This window comes from Chaetodon auriga, chromosome 4, assembly GCF_051107435.1.
Source record: "Chaetodon auriga isolate fChaAug3 chromosome 4, fChaAug3.hap1, whole genome shotgun sequence".
NCBI classification, from domain to species: Eukaryota; Metazoa; Chordata; class Actinopteri; order Chaetodontiformes; family Chaetodontidae; genus Chaetodon; species Chaetodon auriga.
In genome coordinates this window covers 16,826,697-16,852,742 of record NC_135077.1, presented here as the reverse complement: position 1 = coordinate 16,852,742, position 26,046 = coordinate 16,826,697, and the positions used below count along the sequence as shown (strand labels likewise).

Sequence of the window (26,046 nt, the reverse complement as noted above, 5' to 3'; positions counted from 1 at the left end):
AGATTACCAAAGTGTCTGCACAGAATGTTTGTTTTGCGGGTAAAATGTCATCATTCTACTAATTAAATGTCTCCAATTTGAAAAATTGGAAAATGAATGGAGGCATATCTGCTTGTCCAGGCAGCGACCCGGACTCGAGGCAGTTACACACATCACCACAGTCACCATGGCAACGGAGTAGCCATTTGTGATGTTTCTGCAATTAGATCCACATGTACTCTCTTATCGATCCAGGGTTTCATCCCATCATCAGAGATCTCTGCTGCCTCTTTGAGTAACTGTGACCTCATACAAATAATTGCGTCCAATTAACTGACAGCTAACGCGTGTGTTTGTTTTGCTGGTCTCAAAAGTGCTGACTCCTCTCTGGGGATGTTACCCTCCATTTTCAGCTCATAACAGCCACTTCCATCTAACAATGAGCAGGTTAACCTTTGCGGCAGCGCTTGACCCAAACTCAAGACGACGTTCGCCTCTGGACTCAGATCATCTGTAACGCTGCTCGGATCTTTGAGAACCAATGAGAACCATCCTTACACAAAGAAACCTCACGATGAACACTGATCCTATGAGTGTGACTTCAAAGGGAGCTCCAGCCCAAGACATCAAAGGCTTCCGTTATGTAACGTGTGGATTGTGTCAGCGATGTGGCAGAATTCCATCGGCTGAAAGATTTCTGCTTATTGATTATTGGTGTAACTTTCAAAGCTTCTCTGCAGTGAATGTTTGTCTGCTTGAGGTGTCTGAGGAGATATGTTTGCCTATTTGAGACAAGCAAAGCAGCAACTGCACAGTGTTTGGTAAATTCTCTGATGCTATCTAACACATCTCCATCATCAAACGTGAAACACCGGTCAGACATTAACGCTGGACACTGTTTCCCCGAGCACATGCCGGCATCAGGCAGCGTCCTGTCTGTGGTCATTGAGGAACACTTTGGCTGATGTGTTGTCACGCTGTTGAGTTTGAAATGTTAAAATTGTGTATGAATAATGTGTAAAGAGTGCACAGACTCTACACTTACCACACATTTCATCATAAGCGTTGGAGTCAGTGGTGCGGTTGGTGGTACCCTGTGGCTGCCGGCCTTTCTGCCTCTGCTGGTGTACGTCACACATCTCAACATTATCATCTCCTTCCAGTGAAGCTTCTGCCTCGGGGGGCTCGTAGCTGACGTCATTGTTGTCAGACAGTTTAATCATGTGCTTTAATGTGTCCCATACTCGACTGTAGCATGATCGGCTGCAGGTATAGATCAGTATATTGTATGTCCCCCTGCCCAGAGGTGGATATATGACGTATACCTGCTCTCACTGTGTGCTCGTTTGTGTTTCCTCGCCCTGTTTAGTTGATTTCCCTCTGAAAGGTATTGCTCTCGCCTCTCCAGACCCCGACACACAATGCAGAGCCCCTGAGCTGATTGAGGCTGCATGCCTGTAAAGTAGAGCTGGCAGCGTGGAGCGAGAGAGACCAATTCCCCTCCGGCACAAAGCTCTTTTGTCATGTTGGAGGTCACTGGTACTCCTGTGTTTGGTTTTCTTTCATTTAGGTAAGCTTTATATGGTTTTGCTGGGCCGTGAATGGTTGGCCCTTCACACTTCCCGTCCTTATTTTGATTCTGGCTGTTGCCTCCAATTCCCTTTGTCTGATTTGAAAGTTCTTCTTGTTTATTTGCCATATGTTCAGCAACTTATTTGTTATGCTATCAATTTCAGCCACTGTTGAGTGAGAAGGAGACTCAAACCTACGTTCTGTCCTTCAACACACATGTAGACAGACAGGTTTGTATTAGAAACAAGGTAAAAACTGATGGTTCACTTCTCCACTCTCCCCGCTCTCAATCAGAGAAGACAGCAGTCTTGGCAAAGTTTGACAGTAAGATTTAATGAATGAACAACCATGCTGACTGAACACGTCCACGATCACATCACAAACCCAGAATATCCCCATCAGGTTCGTCGTCACAGCTCGAGGTTTGAGGCGAGTTGAAATTCAGTTCACGAGCTGATTTTTTTTTTTTTTCTTTTTTTTTGACAATTCAACTTTAACTTCCAAAATCACTTCTTGAGACACAAGTGGAATGAAACGCAACAGAATATGGATGAGCTCAAACCGTCTGACTCTCTTCTTTCTATCAGCGTCCCTGCAGCAGAGGCTGTTAATTTCCGTCCTCGCCGTGATGGATACTCTTGTCAGTGACCTTTAGACATGTGTTCGACAACCGTGTATTGTGTCTAGTAGCTCAGTGAGCTCTTGTCGTCTACAAGTCATTCAAATTGAAACACAGACAGTATTCACTTTCCTGTTGACATGAATGGCCTTTGCGTGTGTGTGTGTGTGTGTGTGTGTGTGTGTGTGTTTTGTAATTTGCAGTACCCTTTAACGACCCCTTGCATCCTCCTCTACTACACTCCCTCTTTTTTACCGTTTCCCGCGATCTATCCGTCACTCCGGATGACGTGAAACAGTGTGACGTTGTAGAGGACCTGGTGTCCGTTGTTCCAGGTGTACAGCGCCCTCTCTCTGGGGTTGTAGTCCATCATGCTGATGTGGGAGTACTGGTTGTGGAAGGGAATGTCGGTGTACTCGTACGAGGAGGAGTTGGTGTGGTAGGCAAAGTGGACCTTGGCCCCAGCCAGGTGGGAGTTGGTGACGTACAGGGTGCCGCAGATCATGAAGGCCTCCCCTGCGCTGCGCTTAGGAAACCCCGTGTCCCAGCTCTGGAGGACTTCCAGCGAGTGAGAGTCCAGACGACTCACCTGGAGGCAGAGCGGGACGGTTGGTCAGAAGACAGACTACGGTGTGATGCGGAAGGTTTTCCACATTTCGTTATGTTTCTGACTCATCTTCAAATTAACTCAATTAATTTTGTTCCCTCACACATAGAACGCTCCACAACGACAAAGTAAAACCAGGAGTGTTTTGTAAATGTATTAAAAATATGACTGAAATAACCCATTTACATAAGCACTCAGACCCTTCACTAGTACTTGGTTAAAGCATCTTTGGCAGTAATAACAGCCTCAAGTCTTCTTGGAAATGATCCTTCCTGCTTGGCACCATGTTGGATGTGAAGTGTCGGTGCACAGCCATTTTCAGATCTCTCCAGAGATGCTCTGTTGGGTTCAGGCTCTGCACCCATTTTTCCCTTGATCCAGACTAATCTCCCAGTCCCTGTCCCAGAAAAACACCTCCACAGCACCACCGCATTGGACTGTAGGGACTGTAGAAACTTTCTCGTATCCTTCTCCTGATTTGTACCTCAATCTCTGTCCACCTCACTCTGACATGCACCATCCACTGGGAGACCTAATACAGACAGGTGTGCACCTTTCCTAATTATGTCCAATGTATTCAATTACACACAGGTGTACTGCAAGTTAGGGAGGCACCTCAAGGACCATTGAGAGAAGGAGGATACACCAGAGCTCAATGATATGGCCTGAATGCTGAACTACAAAGGACGTTTCAGTTTTTCTGTTTACTTTGTCTTTGTGGAGTATTTGTCTAGACTGATGAGAAAGAAAAAGATCTGAATCCATTTCAAGATGAACCTGGAACATAACAAAATGTGGAAACTTGTGTGATTTAATGGTTTAATGGAGAATTACCAGCATTAGCTGTTTATCTTGATGCGCTCAACTCAACAGACACAAACACAGTGGGTGGGAACACATTAACACAATCAAATGCATTCTTTTGTGTTGCCTTTTGCAAATTTTCTTGAAATTCAGTCAGAATGTGGGCAAAATTTGGAAGGAAACTAACTTGATTGACTTGTGACTGACCATTGCTGTTCAGGAGACGGGTTAAACAAACAGTCAATTCATGATATTATACCTGTTGAGTCTTTTATTTTATCATGCGTCTTCCCTCCTTGTTCAAACAGAGGTTCAGTATTTTAACTGTGGTGTAATTTAGTCACACACGCACAAACTTAAATGTAACTTATTCAAATAGTGTGAGAAAACATCTGCACAGACAGCGGCAGACTGTACCATAATGTTTCCAGCATTTGGGATGGAGGTGTAGACGGCCCACAGCCCCATCTCATCAGCCATGAGGTCGATGTCGGAGGAGCCTCCCCAGCTGTAGGGAAATGTGTTGTTGTATCCGGCTCCGCTCAGGCTGCGCTGGAGCAACACGCTGCGAGAGCGGAAATGGTACTGAACCTGGAAAGACAGACGCAAACATCTCTCACTGTGGTCACTTATTATCAAACCGTTACTCCTGCAGCGTCTCCGGTCCGGCCGGCCTCCTACCAGGATGTTGCTCTGGTGTTTGTTGTAGTAGAGCGATCCGTTGTAAACCACATGGCCGGTTCCTGCCCAGGGGTGAGGCAACAGATGCTGCACAAAGTTCTGCCCCTTTGTGAAATCCCCCATGGTTCTGTACTCCAACACACGCCTGCCCTTATAGTAGCCATCCATGGACCACACCTGACGGAGGGAGAAAGGGAAACTGGAGGTTTACCTCTGATCTTGCCTCCAGGATGAAAAATGAGCTCCCAATCAGCACTAAATTCTGTTGAATTTGCAGAGAGCGCCATGATGGCCACCTGCCATGCTCAACAGCCGACTGATTAGATAATTCCTTGTAGGTTTGCTTTGGCTGGTTTTGAGACAGTCCTTCATCCAATGAAGTTAAGGCAGATGAGTGACAGCAAACCACAGATATTTCACTGACCGTCCGCTGAACTCCTCACCAGAACAACAGGCGTGTGCTCAGAGCTGGGCGAGGTGATACTCAAAGCCAAAGAGTTTAGAGGGCTGTGCTTTCAGAAATTGCTTTTCTAAACAAGAAATACAAGAGTGTATGTCTAATGTAAGCTGTGCACTCCATAAACTCTGGCCAAACTCATTACAGAAGACGGTTTTATGTTCGTTAAACACTTTGGTCTTTTACTTCCACGTCTTCTACAGGAATCATCCGCTGGTGAGGATGATGGCTACTTCCTGGAACATGCAGCTTTAGCCTGAGCCTTTTGGCAAAATATCACGTATGAGGCCATCAAGTGCACATTTAAGACCATCTTAGAGGGCTCGTGGTTTAAAACGAGTCAGCAGAGACAGAGTGTACAACCACACACAGTTAACGTTAATTAGCTAACACTTGCTAGCTACAGCAAATAAAATCTGCTAGATGGTTTTCTCTTTCATTGGCCGTGAAAGAGAAAACCTTCATAGTTCCCCGGAGAAACAAACGGACAGAGAACGAGGGAAGATGAGGGGGAAGAAGAGATGAGATAGGAGGGAAATTGAGCGTCGACAGCACGGAGGATTAATTACCCAAAGAGGGACGAAAGGTGAAACAGATGAAAAGAAAGAGCAGAGAGCGCTGGCAGGAGAGAGCAGTGATGGTGAAAAAGGCTTGTTATTCCTTCTCCAAACATACAAAAGTAGAGAGGGCAGAAAAGAGAGAGCAGATGGGTCAAAGAAGAAGAAGATATCTCCTGCAGTGGTAACACCATTTTTCAAATTACAGTTAATTTTAGGCACAATATTCAAAGTGCTCAATGAATTAGGGATTTTCAGACAAAAGTAACTGATTGCAGTGATTCTGAGGGACTTCAATGACAAAATGTTTAATTGAGACTCAGCTTGTGTTTAGCAAAGACAATAGAAACGGACTGATTACCCCTCCCTCCTCTCAACACGTCCCTGCCTCAGCAGCTCATCTGATGAAGCTTTCTGTTTTAAGTTCTTTTAAAACGGTGTTACAAAGGAACACGAGTGCCTTTGTCTTCTGCCAGCTGTAATCTCTTTGCATTTGAATGCACCATTTGCTTTATATAAACAAGCTCCAGACGCTGATTATACAACAAACGGAGTGTGCAAAAAAGTAAGTGAGGAGTTTTTTGTTGTTTCTGGAGCTCATACTCCCAGAAAGGATCGGTGTGGAGTTTTTCAAGTTTACCCTATTAAAAGTACTCGCAGCGTAACTCCACTGTAAAAGATAGAGAACAAAATCCACAGTTGTCGTTCTGTGCAAATATTTGCTCTTAAGTGAGGCACATTACACAAATTACTGCATGTGTTATGATGTCTGTTATCTCTTTTTATTGTCTGGTCAGTTAACGAGATCACACAAGCTTTTTACAAACCAGCCAAGAGGCTTAAACATGAAGTTAAAATCATCGATTACATTTACATTCACACAAAATATTCAGTTTTTTTGCCCTTATTCTGAAAAAGACAATATTCCTCCTAATCTGTTTGCACTGCTAATGACAATGAATATTTCACTAATATTCCAGTTTACATGCAGCTGTGCACACTCTGATTAACGTTATGATGTACAGGAAGAAATCAGGATTATCTGGCGGACTTGTTCGACTGTGCAAACACAGCCTCTCTCTTTCATTCATTCAAACACATCCTTGAAAAGCTTGGCGTTTGGATATTTGCACATATCCAAAAACCTGCTTATAGCCAAATCTTTCACAATGCTTAAAAAAAACCTGAATAATATCAGCATATCCAACGTCTTAATTGGAAAATGCTACATTCGGAATAGGGCCTAATTCTGAATATCCAAGCGGAATCTGCTGTTAAATGTCCCCAATCATATGTGGAATATTGTCATATTCAAACTAATGGTGGACTATTCGCCTGCATGTAAGCACATTCACTGACTGACCTAAGCTCGATGACAGTAGACAACGCTGTGAGAAACGCTGTTTGAAGGAAGGAAACATTGTCTGTGAAATAGAAAAAAGGGCGTTTTGTTCTAAAAAGAGACTCACTTGATTTGTGTGCAGCTGGAATAAGAGCTGTGGATTTGCTCCTTTCTTTCTGAGGAAAGGATCACTTCACGGTCAGCGTGGAGAAGACTGAGGAATGACTGCAGCAGCCAGTGACCCTTTACAAAAATAAACATCTTTAACGTCTGCCGCTGCCTGTCTTGACCACTTTTTCCGCCTCTTCCTCGCCTCCTTTACGTGTCATTTTTTGTCATCGCCTCCCAATGCTGCTTTCATCCCACCCCGCTTGTCTGTCCCGACTGTTGTTCTTGTGATCAACCTTCTCCTGCTTCCCCCTTCCTCTCTTTGTTTCTTTCACTTTCTGTCCTCCCACTCTTTCATTTCCCTGTCTCCTGTCCCTGCTTCACACCTCTTCAACAACAGGCCCCAGTCTCTCGTCTCTCGTCTCTCTCTCTCTGCTTTGCTGCTTGTCTCTCTCCCTCTCACACAGTCAGCAGACACATCTTGACAGATCAGGGGATATCCACACCTCAGCAGCTGTTCTCAAATACAGCGACAGGTGTGTGCATGCGCGCGCGTGTGAGTGTAAAGCATAATTTGCGCGCACATGTACACACACATGCACACACTGATGAGCTAATGAAGAATTCATAAATGCCAAACTGGGACCCGGTGCAGACACTGTAGTCATGGATACCAAAGGGTGTATGAGAATGACTTTGCTTACAGTGTGTGTGTGTGTGTGTGTATGTGTGTGTGTGTGTGTGTGTGTGTGTGTGTGTGTGTATGTGCACATCATTAATTCCATACAGCCTTAATGTAATGTAATATGACTTTGTGTGACTTATTTTATTTAGGAAAAGAAAATCCATAAACACATGATTGCCGTTGCCAGCTGGTTGGTGATGCCTCTGATGCTCAGCAGCCTTAAATAATGACCTTATGAAATATCAAAGGACATCAAGGTCGTCTGCAGGTACGTGCCTGCAGCGTCATCACTGGATTTGCATCTGTACTTCTTCAGAGAGAAAAAGTCCTGTCGTTGGCAAATGGATCTTCTACAAGTCACAAAGTCTTCTTTCCAACATCATCATTTGCTGTTTGTGCATCTCTTGTCTTTGATATTGACTGTGTATTATAACACCACAGATAAATCAAAGCAATGCTGTTCAGCAGCCAACCCAACAAACACCACTGAAAAATGCTCAGCAGTTGAAGAAAATGTCATTTTGACCACGTTGTTAAAATGTCAAAGATAGAATTTAGAGCATGTAGCAGCAGCAGCTGGTCTCTCACACCTGCATTAGGATTTTCATCAGGTGTCCAGAAGCCGAACTCTAATGGGAGGATAATGCTGCTCTGTGTGTGTCAGATGTGGTTTTACAGTCACTTTCCCAATGATGGTCTATGGGAAAAAATGCTTTTTGGGCCAGTACAGGAGCGGCTGTAAAATGCTGACAAGCGTTTCAAACACCCTGAAATTTATCAGAATGTCCTCATGCAGAAGCAGGAGCAAGCCTGCAGAGACTTTTCACTGAATGTGCCCAGCTCCGCTTAACACGTCCACGGTTCACTGTGAACAACACAGGTTTGAAAATCTTCTAAAAAATCAGCTCTGCAAATGTTTCATGAGGAGGCAAATGCATCCGACACGTTTGTTAGGCCTCAAGGAAACACATTTTGGTATGAAACGCTAAATGTAAATAGAACTGTTTGTTTACAAGAGAACTCCACAGGGCTCCTTTAAGCTTGAGGAGACGCAAGATAAAAGTCATTTCTGCAGATGACGGATTTGTATTAGTATCTATTATTATTTATGATGCTAATCCAGAAATTCGTATAACATGCATTAGTTGCGCATTGCTGAATGTCAAACTCAGATTGGGGAACATGCAGCATACAGCATTTTAAAGAAAAGCTTCCTATTTTTGGCACAGAGAAGCAAACAGACTCGAGGGTCGGGAAGGAGCCCCCACCCATAACCTCGCAACAACAGTCACGCTGCTAACTGGGAAGCGGCTGCAATAACTGGGATGCTGCTGCTGTGTGTAGCTCCTTCTCATCACCAGGGAGAAGCTCTAATAGGGAACAGGCAAGGGTCACCATGGCGATATAAATCACACCTGGCAACTGGGAGACAGTCGCCTTGACAACTAGCTTAATATGCACTCACTCCGTACGATGTGTGTGTGTGTGTGTGTGTGTGTGCGTGCGTGTGTGTGTGTGTGTGTCTGTGTGTGTGTGTGTGTGTGTGCGTATGTGTGTGCGCACAGGAAATGGGTGAAGTTTGTAGTGAGTGAAGACAGAGTGCACACAAGAGTCATGTTAGGAGTCAGGCAGAAAGACTGAAGGAATACATCACAGAGAATATGGAGCTTAGCGGCCGTGTGACCACATTCATAACACCTGCTTCACTGTGTGTCATGTACACACACACACACACACACACACACACACACACACACACTGTCCACCTACTCTGCTGTCGGAGCTGGGAATCATGGCGTCAGTCATCCAGGAGCCAAAGCGGGACCCAGAGGCTCTCACGGTAATCGGGCTACTAACTGCAGTCAGTCGACCACAACCTGTTAACAACAAATGGACATGCTGTGTTAAATCTGCAAGAAAGATCCCAAAAATAGTGAGTTTTATAGATGAAGTGAGCAACCAGCAAAGATTATGGAAGTGAAGCAACAATGTGTGTTCATAGTTTCTGGTTTGGAGTGATCGATGTTGCCTGTTAAGGTCATCTGGCCAGCTTGTTTACGGGCTGCCACCAGTCCCAACTCAATTTACCAACATCTCACGAAATGTATTGAAGTAAAATATGTTTCTGAAAAGCTTTTTTCTAAACGCAAAGAAAATATTTTCAACTAAAAACTGCTTACGTTGTTTTTTTGAAAAGCTTTTTTGAAACATCAGTCGCAACTACCAAACCCTTCAAGTGTTTCAGCCGCAAAATCCATCTTTTGAGTATAAAACCGTCACCCTCTGTAGGTTTGAAAGGTGGCTGCGAAAACTGCAGTAGATTGCTCTTTTATTTAGAACTGGAACAGAGGCTGTGGTCAACACTAATGGATTTCAGAGACAATATCTCATTGCAAAAGCAACATCATAACATCCGTGTAAATATCTCACACCCCTTCAGCAACATTAATCCACTTCTATGCTGTCTATTTTCATCACAACATGCACAAATAACACCAGCTCTGCTCTGTCCTCATATACTAGATGACCTTGCGAAACTCATGTTAGAATACCTGCCTCCTGCTCTTAACAGGCTGACATTTTAAGAAATATGCTTATTTGCTGTCTAGTGGTGAGTTGGAGGAGAAAATCAATCAATAGCACTCTCATGTCTCTCTGGTTCATACGAAGTTACTGCCAGCTTAGCTTAGCATGAAGACCAGAAACAAGGGAAACAGCAGACAGCCATAAGACAGGACCAGCCTGTACTCTTATATTCACTGTACAGACATGAGAGTATTGATCTCTGCAACTCTTGGCAAGAAAGCAAATAAGCAAATCTCCCAAAATGCAACTCTGCTCTTGATTACAGCTGTTTGATATCTTTAAACATACTGGGGAAGTTGCAGGAAACACTTAAAAAAAAAAAAAAGGCCTCAGAAGAGGCGTAGATATCCTTTTAATCCAAAGTGTCCGTTTCCTGCTCATAAAACGCTGGACTACTCTTCACATAATGCAACATGATGCCATCTTCTGTTAGACGTCCTCTGCTTGGTAAAATGTCCAATGTCAAAGGCAGCATAAGTAATTAAGTAAAAACAGTAGTTTTCTGTGCACTGCAGAGTATTACCAACCCTCCAGCACGTACCCAGTTTGTTCATGCAGCTGTGTAGTCTGGTCTCCAGCAGTAAAACCCTCTGCTGAAGCTCCTCGTAGTCGTACGCTCCGATCTCTTCCTGAATGGCTGTCAGGATGATTGACAGGTTGAGGAGCTCCAGTCGCAAGGTGGCCAGCGTCTGCAGGTCCAATCTGTACTGCTCCACCACTGACAGAAGGGGCCGTAGCTGAGACATCTGGCCCTTCAGCTCCTGTGGGTGCACAAAAGATGGCGAGAAAAATAAGCCAGGGAGAAGATGTGGTCCACACTAATGTGGTTACATCTGACAACACATCTATTTCTCTCTCTCTTTTGGCTGAGGCAGCTCAGGAAAGCCACCGCAGTCACTGAGTGTGACTACATCCCTGTGGGTGGGTGAAGTCAAACTGGGAAGAGACCCCAGAGAAGACTCAAAGTGCTTTCCATTCAAATAATTATGCTTGTTCCACTCCTCGCTCCTCCATCCTGCAGCCTGTGACCTGGAAACTGATGGAGGGAGGAGGGCGTCCACAGGAAAACATCAGGTATGAATCTACTCAGTGATTGGTCAGCTGTTACAGTCAGAGCTGAACAGCATTACTCAAATTACTTGTGGAAACAGGAACAAAAGCACAAATTGCTGCTCAAGTGTTATTCAAGATCCATGACACAAAAATGATTAGATGTGTGTCGAATATGAACGATGAATGAATCATAAAGATTCTCTTCTCTTTTTTCTTTATCAGCCAATTTTATTTTCTTCTTCTTTTCCGTTCAAAGTGCGTCTCGGCTCGTTCAGGAAAAATACACAGTTATGGCTCATAGTCGTGCCCTAATGCATTTTTTAGCAGTACTGGAGCAGTAATCACCAGGTGTCATGTTCTCTTCTATGCGTCATTGTTTCTAAAAAGTACAGAAATGGTATAAGATCAATTAGACTGTTCCTTTTATTCAGTTCTCAATGTCAAAATTCAGCTGAGGGGGAAAAAAGCGTAGACGTTTCAGCGATGCTTTCCTCAGTGTGCTGCAGTGAGGCAGGTCAGTCTGCTCTGACTACCACCTGCTGCACCTGTTGGTAATGACTGACACTCATTGTTAGAGAAAAGTTAAAAAGACTAAAGCATGAAACTACACAACTATTTTATCTTCTGCTCAGTTACCTCTGCACATTCAACAGTTGAGATGCTGTGCGCTATGAGTAATATAATAACCGTCTCCACTGTCATCTTCTCTTCCCCACCTCTCTCTCTCTCTCTCTCTCTCTCTCACACGTGTGTTGAGAGGAGCAAAGACACGAGGAAGAGACGCAAAGGTCCAAGTTAGCCAAATGGAAAGCATGCCCAGAAAATGCTGGAGGGACTACATCTCCCATCTGGCCTGGGAATGCCTCACAATCCCACAGGAGGAGATGGAAGATGTGGCTGGAGGAGAGTGTGTCTGGGCTACTCTGCAGGACTGCGACCCAGATAAACAGCAGAAATGTTTTCTTTTTAAACATATTTCCGTCCACAGTTAAAGATCTGTTTAAAATACTCTCACACTGGACTTTTTCCAGGACTTTTTCTGCTATCATCTTGAGGGAAGATCAACATTTACCATTTGAATAATATGTATGACACAGCTGTGTGCTGCAGCAGGAAGCTGAGGGGTTTTCCTGATATACCGCTTTTATTTCTGTTTTAGCCTCGATACCTAGGCGTCTTTTCACCTTCAAAACCTGCTGTGTAGAGAGGGGAGTTGGATTTGAAATGGAAGTGTCAAAAGCGAAGACAAAAACCTTATCCGCTCCTCAGAACATCTCATACCCCTGCACACAAACACGGCAACACATCCAGGAAATAGGCTTGGCAGTCAGTCAAACACTTTGTCTGTAATCCCTCTTCTGCTATCTTCAAATCAGGACCTAAATGCTTTTCCAACATCGCTTCAAACCATTTTCCAAAGCTGTCTTACATGCTTGGTTTGACCTTAAATTTGGCTACTTTATCCTCGCTGATTGGTGCTGCCGTCATTATTTGCATATAAATGTAAGTTCATTAATATGTATGGAAATCAATCTTGACAAAATGATGAAAATGTCACAGCCTGTTAGATAGTAAACACTTTACCTGGCTAATCCCTCCCCTGCCGTGTCTCCTCCTTCATCTTCACCTCTCGCTAATCTCTCCCCTCCTGTTTCACTCTTTTATCTCTCCCCTCCCTCTGCCTAACCTTTGCCTCCCCTTTTACTTCGCTTTGCTCATTCCTCTCACCGCCCTCCCACAGGGGAAAATGGTAATATGCAATGAGGAAATTTTTTTCTGTCTATTTCCTCTCCTTTCCCCCTCCATCTCTCTCAAACCGTCAATCTATCCCTGTATCTGTCTGTCTTAATCCCTCTGTTTTACCTCCTGCTCTCCATCTCCCTGCCTCCCCTCCTCCCATGGGATGAACACACTGTTTAGTTATTGATAAACTTACTGTAGCTGCACATTTGCATAAATATTCACCAGTTCTGCCTCTCAGTGCAAAGGCAAAAGCTTATGACGGTGAAAACCCCCAAGGAGCAACAAGCGCACACACACAACGCATCACACACAACACACACATACACACAGAGACACACACACAAAAACTAACTGCATAAAAACTTAAAAACAGACCCCAGAGCCCTGTGATGTTGTTAAGAAGATGCTCGGCAGAAGATGAAAGGCAGAATGGATTTATTGGGAGGTGGAAATTCTCTCTATCTGGTGAAGTACAGTGAGGAGTAGTGTGTGTGTGTGTGTGTGTGTGTGTGTGTGTGTGTGTGTGTGTGTGTGTGTGTGTGTGTGAGCATGCTGCTCCTTGGGTGTGTCTGTGTTTGTGTACCTCCTATGGAGCCTGTGTCCGTTTCGTATGACATCCAGGCTTTTAACTACTATTTAAGGTGTTGTATAATGTTGAGTTTACGAGCTTGTAATTACGTTCGCCTGTCTTATGTTTGTTATGTTTTAAAGGAATAGCTTGGCAAACATGTGCATTTATTATCATGCAGAAAAAGCTGTAAATTAGTTTAGCTGTTGCCAGGCAACCAACAGAAAATATAAGCTATTGCTTCTGACCAAGAAATAGTCATATATAGTACATATAGTACATAAACCCACTGTAAAATTACGGTTACGCTACATCTTTAGTATGGATTAAACAAATGAAACATAACATGTTAATTGTGAGTTTTAGAGGCACTGGTAAGATGATTATATAAGCTGTTTGCAGTCTTTATGCTAAGCTAAGCTAACGGCTCCTGGTTGTAGCTTCCTGTTGTACAAACATGAGAGTGGTCTTGGCAGGAAAGCAAATAAGCACAGCTCCCAAAATGTCAAACTATTCCTTCCACACTGTTCATGTTTGATGCCGCTGGAGTTTGTTCTTTCTGGTATGATCTTAACTGAAGGTAAAGCTGCATAATGGAACGGTGAAATTGTCTTGTGAGCTGAAGCAAACGCTGATAACCAGTCAGGGTGCTCCAGGAGTCAGCATGGCGAGCTAACAATAGCACACTATAAGCTGTGAATCACACAGCATCATATCAAACTTTATATTCAATGCCTTCGACCAGTGTCCTCGCACTTAAGGGTTTAAACGATCAATACTTACTGGATGACAGTATATACCATCTCATATCTGAAACTGATTGGAGACCCTGTGGGTAAAAGTTCAATTACACTGAACTCTTTGCCAAATCAGCCAGACACGATCAATTCAATTCCAGAAGTTAATATTTCGCCTCCGTCCTGACTGAAGGGAATCGGAGTGAAATTTTGTCTGACTGCATCATAAAGCTGCGTCCCTGAAGAGGTGCTCTCATGCAGGAAACGGACCGCCTCCAGCGAGGCTGTATCCCGATGAACAAGGCCACTAAACGCTCTGGCTGATGGGTGAGCTGGGCGTTTTTTCAAGCAGTAAAAAGCTGGTCACAAACTTTCTCATACTGTAGCTGAACAGCACACTGTGTTTCTGAACACATCTGATAGGCGATGCAGTAACACAATCTGGATTCGTATTTGATCAGCACCAACTAGTCTGACAGTTTGATCTGAGTTTAGTGAGCCTGATGAGCTGCACTTCATAGGCTCATTTGCATAAAGTAGAAGTTGAGTCATGTTTATGCAAATACAGATACGGAGAAAGGTCTGTCAACTCGCCGCGGTGCATCCATCCTGCGCCGTGCAGCCGGGTCTCCTGTTCTCCACAGAAAATTAATTTAATCCAACGGTTTGACATCCGTTATTGAATCCACTCTGAAGGTGCAGCCGCACTGGATCCACCATGTTGAAAGCAGGCGAGCCAAAACCAAACACCGCCCAACCTCGCAGTCCGTCAGCCACCAGCCGGAACGTTCAGTCACCCGACGCATCCAGACGCGTCCTTGCTGGATTCTGTGTGTGTGCACCATGACTCCTCCTTGACTGGTCTATTCATTTTCAATCATTCTACTGTGTTATGTGTTCGTTCAGCCTGCTGAGAGCTTCTGGCAAAAGATGTCTCAGTAACCAAGTAAGCCCTGAGTTGGTGATTTGCACATCAAAAGACATCTAGACGCCTAGTTTAAATAAGGGCTGCATTTGGTTGAAACTGTCCCAACGACAAACTGGAATACAGCTATTGAAATGCTGTTTGAACAGTGATTACATGTGACCCAGATATCCAAAAAAACTTTCACTTTTCAGACAAATTTAGCCCACTTTTCCAACTGATGTCAGACAAGACACAAATCCCCAAATGAATGCTTCCCGGGAAAGTTGCACGCAGGTGTAGAGGGTTTCACTACCTCTTAGTGTCGGCGCCATGAGGCGTCCTGTGCTGCCAATTACAGACACTAAACCAGCAGTGTCACAGCTGATTTAACTGTTCAGATCATTCGCCCCTCATTCCTCAAATGCATAGCTCTTCATTCTCTGTAGCTCTTGAGATAATCTTCCGCTTTCCTGCTGGTTTGTTGTTGGCACAGACGCCTGCCAGCAGCATCATGGCAGAGAGCACCGAGCCTGATGAGATTAGTACTCCTAATTTAAGAAGTGAAATACATTTAGATTTCCCTGAATAAAAGGCAGCACTTATCCAGCGAACTAATCTTATCTCCTCTCCTGCAAATTCAAGACACTGACACCAAACTGACAGAAAATGTTTGCTGTACATGACCTCTCTCCGATTCTGTGTGTCAGTATTATGTAAATTTCATCATAAATATTCAAATGTCAGACTCTTTTTTTTTTTTTTTTTTTTTTTTCGGACAGCTCCAAGTCTTAATGTGTGCAGTGATGCTGCAGTTTTGCTGGCGCCTTCTGTACAAAGCCGTTGCAACGCTTTTACACGGCGGACATGAGGTTACTGAATTGACAGCTTCGAGACAAATTTTGTCCCCTTCAAGAAAGATGCTCGCGTGTCTGAGTGCAGGCAAGAAACTTCAGCTTGGCATGCGTGAAATCAATGTTTTCACACCAAAGGTTATGTGTTCCCTACAGCGACCGTCCTACTGTGTTACTGTGCGTCTGTGTCTGGGTGTGTGTGTGTGTGTGTGTGTGTGTGTGTGTGTGTGTGTGTGTGTGTACCTGCAGGCCCTTGGCCGTCAGAGTGCGGGGGTTGGACACATAAGTGTGTAAGCGTCCGTCCACTCCTCTCAGCAGCGGCTCACTGTCTCGGACATACTGCAGGTCTCTGGATGTCCGCAGGTCCACTACCTCCATGGACTGACTCACATTCTGAACCTAAAACACACACACACACACACACACAAACCCACACACACACAGAGTTCATTTTATGACTGATTACTGTTAGCATCCTGCATCCACAAATGCTTCTGATTGGTTTTGGCTGTTTGTCTGATTACTGCCACCTGCTATTTGTTTCCAAACACCTGTTGTTTGCCAGTGAATATAATTCTGTGGTGATGTGACGGTATACTGAGGGTTGGCTCGCCCAAATTTTAAAAAGACAAATTTTCTCACGCACACCTCTCGTGATGTCAAGCCAAGGAGCCGAGCAGATGGTTTTGGCTTTATCTGTCCAGGAGGATATCCATCTGTGAGATTTCTGCTTCCACCCCATTACAGCAGAGATGAAAATTTAATTTCATGTGTGCTACTTACGGCACTGAAAAATGCCATTTAGAAAGTTTGTGTCTATCCAAAGACATTGTCCTAGTTTCTTTGGTTGATCCACACATTAACTGTCCGTGGGGCTATCTAGTCTTACAGACTACCTAGCAGCTCTGTGAGGCTAACATGCTCACAGTGATAATTCTAATGCTTGCCATGTTCAGCATCTTAATTTAGCCTATTAGCATGCTAATGTTTGCTTATTTGCAGTAAACTCAAGTACGGCTGTGGCTGAATGTCCTTCATTTTACAGGTTATTTGTAAACAAAACTGTTGTACAAATTCAAATTCTGACCCTTATGATGGCGCTGCACAGAAGCAGAAGGGATCACCAAAGTTATTTCTTTATCTCTGTCAGAAAGCAGTGCCAGTTCTAACTTTTTAAAGCAAGGACTGTGGATTATCCAAATGAAGGGAGACACTGATTCTGGAGGGACAAATGTCTGCTGAATCTTTTAAATGAAATTTTATAACGCAGCGAGCAGCACAGACAAAATTAATTTCACCTAAATTTTAAAGGGCCGGCAGCAGAGAGAGAGAGAGATGAGTTAGAGATGGTTCAGAAATAGACTCGGCCTGTGCAGAATGTTCTTCTTCTACAAAGACTCGACTGAGGTTTTCCAGTGAAGCTTTGGACACACATAAATGTACTTGCATGTATGTGTTTAGAGCTCTGGTACAGCTGCCTCTCTTTGCCTGTAGTCACCACTCTTTAGTCTCGCTCAACGTCCCGCCCACAGCACGATGTGATTGGTTAGACGTCACGAGTAACAGCCTACCAACAGGACGCATGCGTTGACTGGAGCTGCTCCGTCGAGCGAGCCCAGCTGTGTTTGGAAAGCGGCACAAGCTGAAGTTGCAGAAATGCCACAATCTCATGATCTAAAAAGCAGATTTGGAATTTGACTGTCAGCGTTACGACTGAAGCTTCAAAGCGTCCAAACATCCTAAAATAGACAAATCAAATCAAAAGAGGTGTTTTTGGGTTATACGCTGCTTATATTGAGGGTGAACCAACCCTTTAATATTCCAGCCACCTTGGCTCGACAACATGATGCAAAATCATATGTCTCTTTGAAGGAGCTTCCCATTAGATCCATTTCATCATGAGATTCTCAGAGAGAATATGTGCTCCTCTAAAGAAATAAACACTCCCACGCTTCTTCTCATTTACCGTCCTGAAATGCTACCAGATACATCAAATATCTTTTAATACTGAATGGAAAAACAAGTATGAGAAAAAAACTCTATTACAAAAATGACCCAGATATCCAGAAGCAATATGCAAACAAACAAACACTCACCCACACGTCTCCCGCTATAACACATGCTGGGGAGGACGTAAACACACACACCCACGCATGCACACGCGCGCACACACACACACACACACACACACACACACGTTCACACTCACAGCAGGACCTGGGTGTCACTTCCAGAGAAATGCTGAGTTAATTAAGATTCATAAATACAGAGGCCTTCCAACAGGAACAGAGCAAGGAGCGAGGAGAAGACCTTATTCCAAATCTGCTGCTCTCTTTTCTCACTGTCTTTGTGGAAAGAGAGCAGAAAATGCAACACTGGCAGAGAATGAAAAAAAGAGTTATAACCCTCATGACGTTACAGTGCTGTGGTTCATTGCTACTCTGGCGAGAGCGCAGGCTATAGTATCGTAATGTGTGAGCCTTGCAGTAGTGCATGCTTAGGGAAATCTTTGCTGGTCTGATGGTGTTCAATAATTCATCAACTTCTGTCACAAATCACTTTTATTCCTCTCTTGGGACGCACATATGCTGTGCATTGAGAGAAATGTGCTTACGCAGCCAGACGCATATCCTCACACAAGCACACACACAGATGCAAACACGTATATGAATGCACAGACATTCGAATAGTCATATACAGAGCTGCACCCTGCAAACAGAGCAAAGTGTTCCTTCCCCACCCATCTGTCAGTGTTTCCTTTGAGTTTAAACTCTGCTGGCATGTTGAATGACTGGGAGTCTTTAGAGGATACAGCTACTGATGTATCAGGGATACATCTGTCAGTGAAACCTGAGTGTGTGTGTGTCTGTTCATGTGTGTTTCGGCAAGTGTCAAAACAAAGAGACAGTCCAGTGAATATTTCATTCCAGTACGCTGCCTCTCCCCTGCGCTGCATCACAATGCTGACCACTGAAACATGCAGGGATGCACTCCGAGTCAGACAAACAAATACACACGCGCACACCTGTTCAGTCAGCAGGCGTAGCTGTCGACTCCGAGGGTCTCGTTTGCAGAGGTTTCGTGCCGGAGCGACCACCGTGCAGACGCACCTGCCGTCGGGATCGGACGCCGTGCTGTACACCTGCCAGCCCTCCTCTGAGCCCGGGTACAAACCCTGCACACAAACAGGCTCTGCGTTAATGAGGTCACTGCAGGAACACCACGTCAGCTGTGCTTTCAACAGTGGAGAAAGTCAATAAAGTCAAGCTCAAAGTAAATTACGGGATTGGATTGTTTGGTTTTTGTTTGGCCAGCAGCTCACATTTCTGAGGACATCAATGCTCTTTCTGTTGAATCTGAGACACACTCAATCTGAGTCTCTGCTTTCTACCTGATTTAAGTTTTAAATTCTCCGATAATTATGTTGAAACTCATCGACAATTCCTCCAGCATCAATTGATCATTTGAGTCTTTTGTCAGGTGAAAATGGCTCCAGCTTCTAAAACATGAGGACTGGCCATTCAAAAATCATACTAAGTAAAATATCTTTGGATGTTGGACAAATTATTGGACAAAAAAAGGAATCTGAAGTGACAGTGGACTCTGTGATGGACAATTTTATGGAGTCTTTCCGGTGTTCCCACATGTATATGGCACATAATGGGAGCGTAACAAAGGGCCCTACGTTCCAAATGTGCTGTGCTCGTGTGGTTCGGGTTCAGATTTGACCCAAACACAACAGGAGGGTTAATGTGTGTTAACACACCACTGAAATTTTTGGCATTTAATACATGGAGCAATTGTTATTATGAAAACAAATATGATTACTCTGAGCCACACTTAATGTAAAATTAACTTGTTTAAATTCTAACTTGTATGACATCATCGTATATTATAGCCACAGTTTCCACCAGTGAACAAAATCAGATGTTCGTCACAGGCCACCTCGTCTGGAGCTTAAAATGTGTCTCCTTCCATCAAGTCATTGTGACCAAGACGAGACAATACACTCAGATACCATGCGTTCATTAAATGTGCTTCTACTGCCGCTCATATACAGTATGTGGCCAGTGGAGGAGTATTAGTGTAAATTGCAGAACAGGAGACGTGTAGTCATCGTAAACATGTCTGTATTTTGATACAAAGGCAACAACGTGAGAGACTCTGACGAAGAACAATTTAAGGCAGTAAATCATGCTGAGCTTTTTTAAAGCAAGAGTAAAGTGACTGCCAAAGCTACATTTCGAAGGCCCTGAAGTGCCCGTTTCATTATTTATTTTTTGTGTGTTTGCTGTGTATTTGTTAGTTTGAATCTGCTTTTGTGAAGTGTTTTTCAAAGGGACCCATGACTCACGGTGCTGGAGCGATTTCTTTTGTGCATTTTCTAACACAACACACACTCTCTCAGTGTTTCAGCATGCTATTCAGGTCACGCTGTAGTTAGAAAGGTGGACAAATGTTTTCCTCTTAAAACGCTTCTGTCTTATTCGATCACACTGGAAAATCTCAGCACGGTTTCAGGGACTCTTTTCTGTGTGTTTTTTTGTTTGTGTGAATCTGTTTTTGTCAAGTGTTTTTCAAAGGGACTCAATGAGTCATATTACTGAAGCACTTTCTTTTGAGCATTTTCGAACAAACACACATCCTCTCAGCGTCTCAGCACGTTATTCAGGTCAGACTGTAGTTAGAAGTATGGACAAATATCTTCCCTTTAAAATGTTTGTGTCTAAATCTCAGCTGGATTTCAGGAGCAAATGGACTCATATTGTGATATAAGTGTCCATTTAGGTTTGTAAAAAGGAGAGTGCATGCTCTTTGCACTTTATTGTACTTGACTGCACCATAGACATCCGTGTCTAAATTGGATATTTCTCGTCTGCAGCTAAAATCGGCTGTGACATCTCCCACATGTCTGCGTCCAGGAAATCGTGCAGCAGAGCTGGAGAGATTCCACCCTCTGCATCCACAGCCGGAGCTGCTGTTCTCTCTGGCAAAAAGTCACCGGTTCCCCAGAGCGCCCACAAATCTGCACAAAAAATGATTTCTACTCTCCTCAAAGTCCAGACTAATTCACTTCTTACACATTCTCTGCTGCTGATGCTGGTGCCGTTTAATTCACATATCAAATACGCATTTCACTGATTTGTCTTCTTGTGACAACTCGTTTATTTCTATAACATTCAACGTTAATGATTATTTGGTTACCTGAATGTATTTTAAAGTTCTAATTTGAGTAGCAACAGGTCTCCTTATTGTTTTGTTACATTATAAAATGTTGACATTAAAATACAACTAAATGTGTAACCTTGAAATCTTTTACTTTGAAAACCTGAATTGAAGTGGTGTAATTAATGCTATTTCAAAAACTTGGATCTGAGTTGTTTTTTTAGGAAGATAAAGCATCCTATATCAAAAAAAAACACTTAAACCTGAATTCATGAGACTAAAAAAAAAAAAAAAGTTGTATTATAATCGATATTTGTATACAAACACTGGATCATGTGACTGCTTGTATGTGAGGCTGCTAATAGAGACGAATCCATGACAGCTCCGCTCAGCTCGATGAAGCTTGACAACATTGCAGCTCAGTGTTTTGGCTTTCCAGTGGATTTTACTGTTCTGGTTCACTCTGATTGCTGTCACAGCATTGTTTACGGCTGCAGGAGGCATGTTTTTTTCGGCGCAAATGCTCTAAACATCGAATTTACGCTACAAACTTCGACAAACAGCAGACAGACAAAGTTAGCAACCAAAGCTGGCGACCATAGCGGAAGATGTGGCAGCTGTTGAGCCAGATATTTCTCATGTGAATTCAGACAGATGCTCCTCAAAGTAAAATATTTTAATGCTACTAATTCAGTGGTATTTAAATTGCAGCATTAGGTATTCAGCAGCTTCTAAGAATAAAACTGAGTGGAGATTATTTGCTTCTGTGGAATAAACTGCAGCACAGAGAAAGACAAACACATTTATCAATAGTTTTAGAACACCACCTAAGTTGTAATATAATCATGTTTACTTTTTTAATTTTTGGGGGCTATTTGGGACCATTAAGCAGTGCTGAGGTGACAGCAATTGTTCCCTGGGGTCTTAACGTTGGACCTGGGTCACAGCACATTAAATTAAATTAGAGCACACGTTAAATCATGAGCTCGTTTTTGGTGAGATTTAAGCAGGTCTTCGGTTTGACCTACTTAGTGGTAACATTTTAGAACAATGTAAAAGCATGGCTGAGCTCAATCTGACACATAACAGCCTGTCACAGTAATCTCACTGAGAAGCTGCCCTACAAACCCTGAAAAAGAATAACAATGACAGAGGAGGAAGCTGGGAGGCGAGAGAGGAGCTACGGGAAGGGGAGGTGGAGGCCTGGAGGAAAACATCTGATAAATCAATCAGCTGGCTTTGGTGTGGTAACCTTGAAGTCCCATTTGCAATGAAACTGATGGGGGTAGGGGGCTTTAAAACAGGAGGGCATGGACGGGAAGAAGATATAAGCAGATATAAGCGGAGAAGGACATATGGCACCTGAGGGCTCATTTCACACAGGGGAGAAATAATAAAAATCTACTCTGTCAGCTTATTCAGCTTATTCTACACACAAAGGCTCAACACCTAAATGTTCCCCACTTGCACCCTAGGGGGCAATTCTGCAGTCACCAGGGGGTAAAGACTGTGGAGCCGTTCAACAAACTTGAAAAACAAATTTATTTAAAGAATATAGTATTGAGCGTATTGAGCCAGCTGTAACACCTGAACACCAGGCTACGTCTTGAGTGAGTGAGAAAACTAGTTAGCAAGCAGGCAGGGGGGTCTCAGCTGTCAGCTAATATGGATAAATGGCTGAAAGAGAAAGTGGAAATTAATGGATTAATGGTTGAAATAACTAGCTAAAGTTGAAATACTTAAAAATACTGGTTAAAATAGACAGCTGAAAGTAATGGATAAATGGTTGGCAACAGATAAAACAGATAAACGTGACCAAACTAACCTAAATATTGGCAGCTCAATTGATTAAAAATATTGTAACAACCCACTTTTACATAATTAATAGCATTAAATAAGATCCAGTTTGAAATCAGTTCAAACGCACGCATTTTGCACATGACGGGAGGCGTCGATAATGAGCTCCTCTGACAGGACCGTGAGGGAACAAGTGAAGTCGGGAAGCACTGATCTAACTCTCAATTACATTCACATGTCATCAAAGTGATTTACAACTACATAACAGCTTAAGATTTAAGAGATTCTCTGTCTATCGTCTCCTGAAGCTGCACAAAACAGCAACGCTGCACCTCTAACATCTCCATCTGTTCTCAGCCAGCTCTCCGTGTGCGTCGTGGTTGTGTGTAGGCGTCTGCATGAAACAGAATGCACTTTGCTGAACTTGCAAAGTGCTGCCACACAGCAGCTGTGAGGAGCCTCGAGAGCCACAAAACTAAATCATGCAAAGCCCAAGCACACACGTACGTGGCCATACACAGTGCACTGTATGCACAGAGTTAGGAGACCTGCATGTGCAGCGGTCCAGCATCTGCACGTCTGGGGTTGCCAAGGTGTTGCTAGGGCAACAAATCGCTGGCTGTCCCACGGGTGAGTCAGCCTCCCCCAGGAGAAATATCACCCCAGTAAGTCTGAGAGAGAGCAATCCCATTACCCCACAGTGTGAGTGTGTGTGTGTATGTGTGTGTGTGTGTGTGTGTGTGTGTGGCAGTGGCTGCATACTGTACATGTGTTCTTTATGACTCATATCAACAGAAAAGGTTATTTATTTATAAATCCCTGTTATTTATTCCTCGTATTTGTGACACGCTGTGCTCTGTTTCCTGCGAGCATTTTTTCTTTCTCTTTCTATTTTCTGCACCGATAAACAGATCAAATATCTCCTGCACGGAGCCTAAATGCTCCTGAATGTTTCTGATCCTTCAATTTGACTCTTTTTCAAGGTGTTTTGCTGCAATTCAAAAGCAGCAACTGCAAATAATGTCAGTGTCAAAAAATGAGAGCTTATGCAATAAAGACAGTGTGCTGTGAATAGAACAGCTGACTGAAGCATGCACTGAGACATCTGGCTCCTACACATTTTAGAGAATCTGAAAGATGAACTTCTGACATAAAATTTTCGCTGAGGAAAAAACGACTCTTACAGTACAGTGTGTGTGTGTGTGTGTGTGTGTGCGTGTGGATACAGAGGATACATACACTGACGATGCGCTCATGCGTGCCCTCAGGGGAGATGATGGTTCCATTGAGTCCGACCAGCGACGGCAGAGTCTGGGACATCCAGTTAGTTACCATAGCCATGGTGCTGAGCACCGCGCCAATCTTCAACATGGGAACGCTCATCCTGACACGCACACATTCACACACCACACACACACACCAACAGAAACTCTGTCTGGCTCTCACACACAGTCCAAACTGTTGACAGCAGTCATGCTAAAAACATCATGATGCTACAGGTAAAACGTGTTTGCGCTCGAGAGGTTTCAGCTCTACAATCCAAAGTCAGTGTTTTGTGAGGAAGCCACAGCTGGGACGATCTGCTGAAGTCTGCGCTCCTACACTGCCACAGGTTAGAGGATAAATCCTGGAGCACAAGCCACTCCAGATGCCTCCATGTGACACATACAGCCCCAACATCCAACGCTCGGCTCAAGCTGCAGGAGAGGCTCCTGGAAACAGCTGGTTAGGTCCGACTGAGCTGTGTGTGTGTTTCCTGGACTCCTTCCTTCGCCTGGCAGTAAGATGCTGTGGCTGAGCCAGCGCTGCTCTCTCATTTATCTACTAACTCTCTGCCTCTCCCTCCCTCCACCCTCCCTCTCTCTCTCTGACACACTCCTCCATCTCTCCCTCTAACTCATGCTCTCACCTATTCTCACGACCCATTCATCAAATGGGCACATTCCCTTGAACATTTGAATAATATTTGCTTAAATGAACAAGTGGATAACATGAAACAGCAAGATGACAAAATCTCACTTAACACTTATCCTCTTTTCTTGCTTTTCTTGCCTATTTTCCAACGCATAACCTCTTTCTCCTCATTTTCCGGCCCACTAATGTTCGGCTTTTATCTTTATTGAGCACATTGATTTCTCTTCCTCTGCTCATTTCCCCTACTTTCCTTTATATTGATTAAACACAAACATCTACATGAAAGCACAATGCTCTGGATTGACCTGTCCCTGGTCCGTGTGTGTTTGTGCTTCATGTGCAAACTGACACAACACTGCCACCATGTGGCCCGCCGTACCTCCAAACCTCAAACTCAGTGTGCAAGCTGCTTCAGACTAGATTTGATCAAAACTTGAGATGAAGTACAAGATGTTCTGAACATGTTTTATTTGATCTGTGTCTGCAGCGTTTCTGTGGAAGCAACAAACTCCCAAAATAAAATCCAGCCAATGTGCCAATACTGTTTGTGTCTGCCTGCCTGCCCAGATGAAAAGGAGCTAGTTGGTGAATCTGCTTCAGAGAAGAACTATGTCTCATTTCCATGCTACGTACTCCATACTATATACAGAATGTACTATATGCTAATTGTCTTATTATAATGATTTTGGACCAAATGACCAAAGCACCAAACCATAACAACACAGCCAATTCAATATTACAAAGAAAAAGAAAAAATGTTTTGGAGCTGTTAATCAAAGGATTTTTAGTCTGTGGACTGACTGCCTTGAATATACTTTATTTTGCCACTCAAGTAAACACACAACATACTCTTGTGTGCAAGAAATTTGAATTTTCTTTTGTATTTTAGAGCTGAAACAATTAGTTGATTTATCAATTATTGACTGACAGAACAATAATAGGACAATGTCTTCATAATAGATTAGATTTGGTTGGACAAAACAAAACATCTGATGACATCACTTTGGGCTGTGGGGAAATATGAATGATGAGTTTCACTATTTTCTGACATTTTGGAAAATAAAAGCGATTAATTGATGAAATAACTGGCAGATTGTTTTATGATAAAATAATTATTAGTTCAGCTGGTGTCTTCACTGAAATGTTAGCTTACACCTTGTGTTCTGCTGACTTTGGCTTTACCTCCTCATTGTTTGGGGTCATACGTCTGTATATACACAATAGAAAATAATTGCAAAATGTCCTCTTCTTCTCTTATGTTTATGAGCATTTTTCATAAAATTTGAGAAAGTTATGAAGTATGAAGCCGATGA

General features: G+C 43.4%; 1 protein-coding gene across 1 annotated transcript; it reads right to left on the bottom strand.

Moving 5' to 3' along the window:
* Positions 1-1,857: 1,857 nt before the first annotated feature.
* LOC143319273 (noelin-2-like) lies at positions 1,858-24,645 on the bottom strand. The gene is made up of 8 exons (XM_076728084.1): positions 24,059-24,645; positions 18,882-19,031; positions 16,100-16,255; positions 10,539-10,758; positions 9,182-9,288; positions 4,263-4,439; positions 3,999-4,172; positions 1,858-2,759 (listed from the first exon to the last, which is right to left on the bottom strand). Exons 1-8 carry the CDS (start codon positions 24,200-24,202, stop codon positions 2,439-2,441), a joined length of 1,449 nt encoding a protein of 482 aa, XP_076584199.1. The 5' UTR covers positions 24,203-24,645; the 3' UTR covers positions 1,858-2,438.
* Positions 24,646-26,046: the final 1,401 nt, after the last annotated feature.

Bases quoted from the DNA above. Each gene is read 5' to 3' on its own strand.
- LOC143319273 (XM_076728084.1), bottom strand. From the start codon at position 24,202: ATGAGCGTTCCCATGTTGAAGATTGGCGCGGTGCTCAGCACCATGGCT. The intron at 19,032-24,058 runs GTATGTATCCTC...GTTTGTGTGCAG, and splicing joins CGCATGAGCGCATCGTCAGT to GGTTTGTACCCGGGCTCAGA. The intron at 10,759-16,099 runs GTACACACACAC...GTGCACCCACAG, and splicing joins TGACGGCCAAGGGCCTGCAG to GAGCTGAAGGGCCAGATGTC.